The sequence below is a fragment of the Eurytemora carolleeae genome, unplaced genomic scaffold, assembly GCF_000591075.1.
Source record: "Eurytemora carolleeae unplaced genomic scaffold, Eaff_2.0 scaffold98, whole genome shotgun sequence".
Classification (NCBI taxonomy): Eukaryota; Metazoa; Arthropoda; class Copepoda; order Calanoida; family Temoridae; genus Eurytemora; species Eurytemora carolleeae.
In genome coordinates this window covers 115,225-123,799 of record NW_019396078.1, presented here as the reverse complement: position 1 = coordinate 123,799, position 8,575 = coordinate 115,225, and the positions used below count along the sequence as shown (strand labels likewise).

The following is an 8,575-nucleotide window of genomic DNA, read 5'->3' as shown; positions in this document are numbered from 1 at the left end:
GCTGACTATTTCACGCTTCTTATTTAGCATTTTTCTTTAAATTTTGTAACTGTAATTATAGCCTGTTTTAGCAACAGCACTTTCACCAGAAGATGTCTTAACCTAACCTAACCTAAATAATGTAAGAGACAGCTCATTATTCAACATGCATTTAAGAGACAGCAGCAATCGGCCCCTTAGCCCATCCTAGCCACAGCACTCGGCCCAGAAATTGTCTTAACCTCTACCCTAACCCAAAATAATGTGAGAGACATTGCTCCGCCAGATATTGAGAATTCGGTTATAAGCGATCTCATCNCCACCAGATAGGATTAATAGAATATTTGTCAATCCAATAGAATCGTTGACAATCCAATAGAATATTTGAAAATCGTAGTAGAATATTTCACAATCTAATATAATATTTCACAATCTAATAAAATATTTCACAATCTAATAGAAAATTTCACAATGTAATAGAATATTTCACAATCAAATAGAATATTTCAAATCTAATTACAATCATATAGCCTATTTGACAATCAAACAGAATACTTCACAATCTAATGGAATATTTTGCAATCTTATAGTATGTTTGACAATCTAACAGAATACTTCACAATCTAATGGAATATTTTACAATCTTATAGCATGTTTGACAATCTGACAGAATACTTCACAATCTAATGGAATATTTTACAATCTTATAGAATGTTTGACAATCTAACAGAATACTTCACAATCTAATGGAATATTTTACAATCTTATAGCATGTTTGACAATCTGACAGAATACTTCACAATCTAATGGAATATTTTACAATCTTATAGAATGTTTGACAATCTAACAGAATACTTCTCAATCTAATGGAATATTTTACAATCTTATAGCATGTTTGACAATCTAACAGAATACTTCTCAGTTTAATGGAATATTTTACAATCTTATAGGATGTTTGACAATCTAACAGAATACTTCTCAATCTAATGGAATATTTCACAATCTAATAGAATATTTCACAATCAAATAGAATATTTCAAATCTAATTAGAATCTATAGCATATTTGACAATCTAATAAAATATTTGAATTTAATAGAATATTTGACAATCTAATAGAATATTTAACAATCTAATAGAATATTTGAAAATCTTATCACTTGAGCCCAAACTCACTTCTTTTGAGTTTGTAAAATAAGAGTTTAAAAGTTTGAAATGCGCGAAATTATTTCACCGAAATCCTCGATTAAATTGCTAAAATTAAGATTTATACACAATGAATTTCAAACCCTTCTTCTGTCTTCTGTTTTTCCTTATAAAGCCTTGCACTGCGCAGTTTAAAATGGAGGTAAAAACACTTTTGTCATCGAATCTATTAACAATTTCAATTAGAAATAACAACAATTAATGTAAATGTAAAATATGTTAAATTGTTAGACATGCTCTGGAGGAATTTGTTTAAGAAACAAAACATACAGATCTACAGAGGGCCCTCTTTATGTTAAAGTTGGTAAAAGTATTAATTAGTATTAATCATTAAGAATTTTTATACTAATCATAAATATCTTTTATAATTCCTATTTTGTTTAGTATTATATCTAATTCAATTGCACGAAATCAATATTCTACGCAGAGCTGTAAATGTGGAAGTGTTTACAAGATTTTCTTGGTTTGAGGAAAGGTAAGCCCGGGAGGTACAGGGTTTACTACAAAACTTGACTGAAGAAAGACGTCTTAAAGGTCGTCTTTCATCTTTAAAATTATTTGTGGCATTTGTCGATAAACCTACGTTTATATGTTTGATTCATAAAACAACATTCACAAAATACTCCTAATCCTGCCTTTTTTGTGCTGTCAATATTTCCGATCAAAAATATCCAAAAATCTACTATGTCGAAGATCAGTTTAATAGACTCTCTAGTCACTGAGTTGTTCAAAAAAGTTTCCTTGTTTTCATATATATGTCTGCTCAAAAAACACAGTGCTATAAATTTGATAAATTTAACGTTTTATTGTGTAATATAAAAGAATTAAGTTTATTTTAAAAATGGTTTATTTAAAAAGGAATAAACACATTGCCCTTAATTTTAGGGAGGCCAAGTTTATTTACTTTGAAAAAATGTTTGCTTTAAAATGACTTCCATACAATATGTTATTATTATCTTTGGTATCAAACAACTTAACAAATTATGGAAGAAGACATTTGTAACTATTCGCCAACTGTCATGTTTCGTTGTACACCCTGTACACGAATCATGACAGTAGCAAAGACTTAAAGGTCGTTTTTGAAATTTAAAAAATTTGCAGCATTTGCTCGTAAACTTAATTTTAGACAAATTGTTCATAGAGTTAATGATCACACAATATTCAATAACCATTGTTTCAGATTTCTTTCAGATTTGGTTTTATTTGATAAGTGAAAAAAGTTTTATTTTGTAGAATTACAGCAAATGAAACGAATCTACAGGTGGACTCAGATTTGAAGAAACATCTCTTAATTCCTGAAACTAGAATTGTTAATGTTAGAAGTTTAAATAAACTTGACATGGTTCAGGGAACCAAACACGACATTTACGTTAGCAAGATAATTAACGGCAAGGTAAGTTTAATTCTAATATACAGTGAGAACCATAAAACTGTGGAATAGGAAGACGACCTTAAAGTAATAATTAAGCTTTTATGATACTGTTAGAAAGCAATTATTTTTACTAATAGCTTTGTTAATCTGTTATTAAGTGAACTGGGTCTGCTTACACAGCACAATTGCTGTGTTTCGTGTTCGTTGGACTAGTTACAGCCGTAACTTGAGTCTTATAACTCGTATTCCTATTCCAGAGTTTTCTGGTATTCACTGTAGTACTAATCAACATATTACTATTGTATTTCTAACCTGTAACTGCAGGGGTTAATCGTTTTTAAAAACGATCGAAAGAACGATCGTTTAACGTTTCGTTTTTAAATTTGTTTTTAAAAACGATCATATTACTTTTGAAAAAACGGTGGGCCACAACGAAGAAACTACTCGTTTTCAACTTTTAAAAACGTATCATAAAAATGTCCCTTATAAATTTGAGTTTTATGACAATTAATTTAAACTTTTTTTAACGATCGTCAAAAATTAAAAACGACTTTTACCTGCGTTAAAAAAACGACGAACTTAATTAAAAAACTACTTCTTCGTTTTTTAATTTAAAAAACAATATTTTTGAAAAACGACCATTTCGTCGTTAACAAAACGAAACGATCGGTTTTCAAAAAAATGAAAACGATCCATCCTTACCTGTAACTCATTTAGGGAGCTGTTCTAACCTTCAGCTACAAATCTGAAGTTGAGTTTGGTTGTGATATGGATTTTAATATGTATCCATTCAACAATATTAATTGTAATTATAAAATTACAAGCTCTACACGGGACTCTAGGCTAGCCTTAGTTTTCAATTTTCTGATATATATATCTTTATATTTTGTTTGTCTCATGCTTTTTGGTTGGTTTTGTGGAACCTCATATGAACCCAGAACATGAACGGTAAGAAGTTAAAAAATTTGCCTCCAAAAAACGTTGAAACATAACTTAGAAATTACATAAAATCATTTAAGTGAACCATGCCGGGGCCATGCTTTATATTAACTCATGTTTTTTCAGTGTTTTGATTCTAGTATGGGTATTCTTTTTAGAATCTGCGTATTTCAACAGTCCTTGACCTCTAAATAACAATGACCTAAATGATATTATCGATATTGATTCACAAACGTTTTGTTACGTATATATCCATTTTAAGTGATTCTTATTTTTGACCTCCGGAGGTCATTAATATTTGGAGGTCAGAAGAAGTATACTTTAGATGGAATCCAATAAAACACCAAAAACTTATGATTTGATTGTTAACATAACAAATTACAATTATTCTTCTTCTCATATGTGTGATGACGACAAAATATTAATTATGAGGAAAAAATGGTGTTGTCCTATTTTCTGGCTTTATGCAGTTAAACATTTTCTCTCTCATCTTTATAGATGACTATACAATATGAGCCTGCTTTCAACATTTCAGCATCTTATCTCAAACACAGCCTGCAGATGCAGACCAAAATCGCATTTTTAAAAACCACAAGATCGATTATGAGAATTATTCTTTTAAATATTTTTATTTTATAAAAACATAATTGCAGCGCAAACAAAAACAATTGTTAAAGGGAGAGTGAAGTAAAATGTGAGAGTTTTTCTTTTAAATACTGTAATACACCTTTACATAGATTAATTAAAATTTCAGATAGGAAACTAGATGTCGCCTTTCAAAGATTCGTTTACAATAACCCTGAGGCAGAACCCAAAGAAGTTACGCGTAGTCGGCGTAAAACAGGTTCTCTCTGTGTCTTGTAATTCTACAGAGGCAGAGTCACACCTGCATGGCGAGTCCATTAGTGCCTGATCCAATCAGGGTTTAGTCATGTGTTTGTTGCCTATTCTGAACCAATAGAAATAGTATGGCGGTAACATATATCTTTCGGTCTATCTCATTATCCAATTAGAGTTATAAATCCTTCAATCGGCGCTATCAATAAATGGAAATATTTACTTCTACTGAAACTATAGTTGAGCCTGTTCTACGCCAACTATGCGTAACTTCTTTGGATTCTGCCTAAGGGTTATTGTGAACGAAATACACATAAATTTGTTTAAGACGACATCTAGTGTTCTATTTGTTATTTTAATTAATCTATAATACACCTAGTTACCATTGGAAAAATTTAAAATCTACAAGTTACTTTCCTAATACCGCAGCAAGCACATGCATTTAAGTATTTCAGATTTGTAACATTCTAGGAAGAAAAAACGATGAAATCTTTCTTTTTGTGAAAACTATTGAGACTCAAGGCTTGTCTAGTGAACTAGTATTCCAGAGTGAAGATATTCGTGTAACAGACCAGTTTGTTTTCCAGGTATTCTACAGAACAAATTTTATCAATTTTATATTTTAAAAAAAATATCAATTTCATCCGTTTTCACGGGAAAAGTTTAAAATGCGTCAAAAGAATCATAAGTCTTTGCCCTAAACTCAAATTTATTAATCTCTATATATCTTTGTAATCTGATGGTGTAAACCTTTCATATTTCAAATTTAGATTATTTGATCTTACAGAATTCAAAATTCGAAATTTCCAAGGTATAGTACATTGTGCTGCAAAAAGAATAAATGATGAAATCTGAATTTGTGACAAAGACTCAATTCCTTTCAAGCGTTGTGTTCTATATTTTATATTTTAGTTTGATAGTGATTACGACATGACATTCTACCCAACACTAAAAGATAACCTGGTTCCTTCGCTATTATTAAAGTATGGCTTAATTAAATACATTAGTAGGCAGTTATATCAATACAATGAAGACGACTTTTTATTCAAGTTATATTGTTAAACAAGCTTTTTACGAGTTTCTAGTTTACATGTAATCAAAGTACCGCTTTTTTAATTGACAGCTTCTCTTGACTTGTATGTTTATGTGTATCCATGCTGTTTAACAGCTTTATATAAATCAACATTTAAAGTCGTCTTCATACGAAGACTGTATGAAATGTTTTTTAGTTGTTTAAACACTTAACATTAACAATAATTAACATGTTTTATTTAGAGATAGAACATATTCCCTGGTTGGTTTCAGAATTGGACTTAAATATCGTCCTCTAGAGGCTCTTCTAGTTCATTATCTTCCAGCTTTTCTCTTGGTAATTTTTTAAAATAAACTTTTATCCGTCCATGAGTATGTTCTAGAGCCTCTAGGACACAAAGTAAAAGAAAGAAATTAATGTCAAAGTTGAGGTCAGTGACCTCTTGATCCGGTATTTTCTTCATGATATGTGTAAATGTACTGTTAATGACCACTATTGAAGACTACCATGCTAAATGTATGCCTTCCATCTTAATTTTTAAGATCAAGGGCAGCCTGTATAAAATATAGTTTTACAAAGTGTCAAATGGCCTTTTAGGTTGATCGTATGCTCACTTTTTGTAGGTCAGTTCCTCAAAGTTTGTAGGTCGCATGCACAATAAGTCAGATTCACACTTTTTGACCTTCAGATACACACTTTTTGTAGGTCGGATGGACACTTATTGTTAATGTTTGATGAACAAGTTTTCTGTATGGTCTGACTCGTCCAATATTATTGAAATTAGTAATTTTTGTGATTTTTCAATTAAAAAGTTTTTGAGACAAACATGGTCAGTGCAACAGTAGAAGATACATAACTATTAACTGTATTGCAATTATTCAGAGCAGTTTTAGTTTTTAGGGTTTATTAATGCTAATATCCAATTTTCAAGTTGAATTTTTCTTTAGTTGTATGACTATATAATAATGCTCTTCGCTCATGTATATATATATATATACATATATATATATATATATTTATTTATTTTAGCTGTAGATGTCCGAACAGCTGGACCAAATGGGCTGATTTTTTTAAGGGAACCCATTTGTACCCTGGGGAAACAGAAGCTAAAACATTTTCATATTTTTCTTCAAAATTCTATTTTTTTAATTCCACGGGCAACGCCGGGCACTTTAGCTAGTATTATATATAGGAGAAACATAAAGAGTTATTTCTGCGTGATAGATGATTCAGGAAAATAATTTAGGTTTCTGTAAGCTACTTATCTTATGTGATACCTATGTCAGGATCATCTTATAAGATTGTTCTTGTAATGTTGGTAAGTATGCATCTTAAACTGTACTGTTATTTTCAAGGTAATAATTGGTTTGTTATTTTCAAGGTAATAATTGGTTTGTTTTTTTCAAGGTCATAATTGGTTTGTTAAACCAGTTCAACAGTTTGAATAGAGTTGCCCCTAAAGGAGGGAAAGGACCAACTGCTGCAGGTGAGGATATTTTTTGTGAGTAGGAGAAGGTAGAGATGGCCGCATCGTTTAAGCAAACAAACAAAATTTGTCTACAACAATGGGGTCTTTCAGAACAATTTACGAACGATGAAGGAATGAATTGGATCGTTCAATGAGATTTAAAACCACGAATTTTTAAACAAACGAAAAAAATAAACGATTTAAAATCATTATTGATCGTTTCCATTTTATGATCAGTCAGACCGTTAATGAACAATTTCTAAATCGTTCGTTCGAACGAACAAATTATTTAGATAAACTTTTGAAAAAACTATCGTATTTTTAATAAACAAAAAGTTTTTTGAACGAACTTGAAAAAAACTTTTTTATACTTAACAATCGAATTTCTGAAAAAAAACTATAGTTTTTTACTTAAAAAACGATTTTATTGAAAGAACAATCTTACTGAACGAACGATTAAATTGAACGAAAGTTTTCATATAATAAATGGAAAGAAAATGGACGATTATTCTGAAAACGAAAAAATAAATTGTTTTTTTTGAATAACTGAAAAAAACCGAACGAACGAGCTTTTTTCTTGAGAATAGATCATCATCATAATTACATGCAAGATTTGTAATTGATAAGTTTGATTTCATTAAATTAATCCCTTGTAGTAACAATATTCAGAAAATGGAAAAAAATAAAAATTGATTTAAAAATATATTGAGAAAGTATATAATTTTGACTTTTAACAGGATAAGCACAAAGATACAAGCCATTATTATATTGACATTTTTAAATGCTAATCAATACTTTCAGCTGTTTACCTGATGGCCTGTGTATTAAACTCCAGTTTGTGTATGGGTCTTAATGTTTTAGTTTTCAGGTCACAGCATTTTAATCCGGCATTAACGGGGTGTACAGGGGGAGGGGAGGGGGGGGGTAGAGTGATAGCAGCCCCCTAAAGCCAAATATCCGGTGCAATGGGGGCGAAAAGTTTGAAAGCAAAGGGGGCAAAGCATTAAGATAAAGGTTTTTATTCTTATATTTTTTTACGAACTGCAATAAATGTGCATAACACATGGCTAATTGTTATCAAAATTAAATTCAAGTTGAATATTGTACATGTTTTGAAAAACTGAAACTAAGCAATATACTTCTAATAGAAAAGAAAACACTGACCTCATCATGAGAAACAAGAGTTAAACATATTTCAGTGTGATGAAATATATCCGTTTAATATCATATCTGCTTAATATTATTCATAATTTAATATGTTTATATTCTAGGTATAAAGTTGATGCTATCCTCTCTAAAAGAGTAAACTTCTATTGTGGACTACTCAATTTATTCCTATTTCTGCTTTTTAATATTCTATACTGGCCTGCTGTTATAACCAAGATCAGACAATAATTAAGAAAAATATATATAAGCATTTTCCACTTTTCTGTTGTAAAAAACACAAAAATAAATTCATATTTGAATTTTTTTTAATCTCTGTAAAAGAGAAAGAGCATATTATCTAAAATTAGGCCTTGTTTTAAAGGTTAAAACTACATTTTAGAACAATATGTTTTATTGATTCATAGCTTCATACCACCAAGGAGAACATTTGTTAGTACATAAAAACGGTTCTTAGTAGAACAAAAAGCTTAAACACACTTTTTTAGAGACACCCTGTTTTAAAGTTTTATAAAAAGTAAGATTTATATATCTAGAAAATGAATTTATTATATAAAACTGAAACGAATGAAGCGCCCA

At 30.0% G+C, this 8,575-nt stretch overlaps 1 protein-coding gene across 2 annotated transcripts; it reads left to right on the top strand.

Moving 5' to 3' along the window:
• The first annotated feature begins 1,196 nt into the window (after positions 1-1,196).
• On the top strand, positions 1,197-8,298 carry LOC111715308 (uncharacterized). 2 transcript variants are annotated; one of them, XM_023490620.1, is made up of 12 exons: positions 1,197-1,325; positions 1,415-1,487; positions 1,568-1,658; positions 2,417-2,576; positions 3,273-3,397; positions 4,864-4,918; positions 5,244-5,314; positions 5,607-5,700; positions 6,611-6,682; positions 6,772-6,850; positions 7,634-7,700; positions 8,104-8,298. In XM_023490620.1, the coding sequence occupies exons 1-12, from the start codon at positions 1,254-1,256 to the stop codon at positions 8,225-8,227; spliced, it is 1,083 nt and encodes a 360-aa protein (XP_023346388.1). In that variant the 5' UTR covers positions 1,197-1,253; the 3' UTR covers positions 8,228-8,298. The 2 variants fall into 2 exon arrangements, with proteins under 2 accessions (XP_023346388.1, XP_023346397.1); XM_023490629.1 differs by lacking the exon at positions 6,611-6,682.
• Positions 8,299-8,575: the final 277 nt, after the last annotated feature.

What these genes read in the sequence shown, in the direction of transcription:
- LOC111715308 (XM_023490620.1), top strand. Translation starts at nt 1,254, where the DNA reads ATGAATTTCAAACCCTTCTTCTGTCTTCTGTTTTTCCTTATAAAGCCT. An exon ending in AGCTCTACACGGGACTCTAG is followed by an intron (nt 3,398 to 4,863) that starts GCTAGCCTTAGT and finishes AGGCTTGTCTAG; the next exon opens with TGAACTAGTATTCCAGAGTG. An exon ending in AGATTGTTCTTGTAATGTTG is followed by an intron (nt 6,683 to 6,771) that starts GTAAGTATGCAT and finishes GTTTTTTTCAAG; the next exon opens with GTCATAATTGGTTTGTTAAA.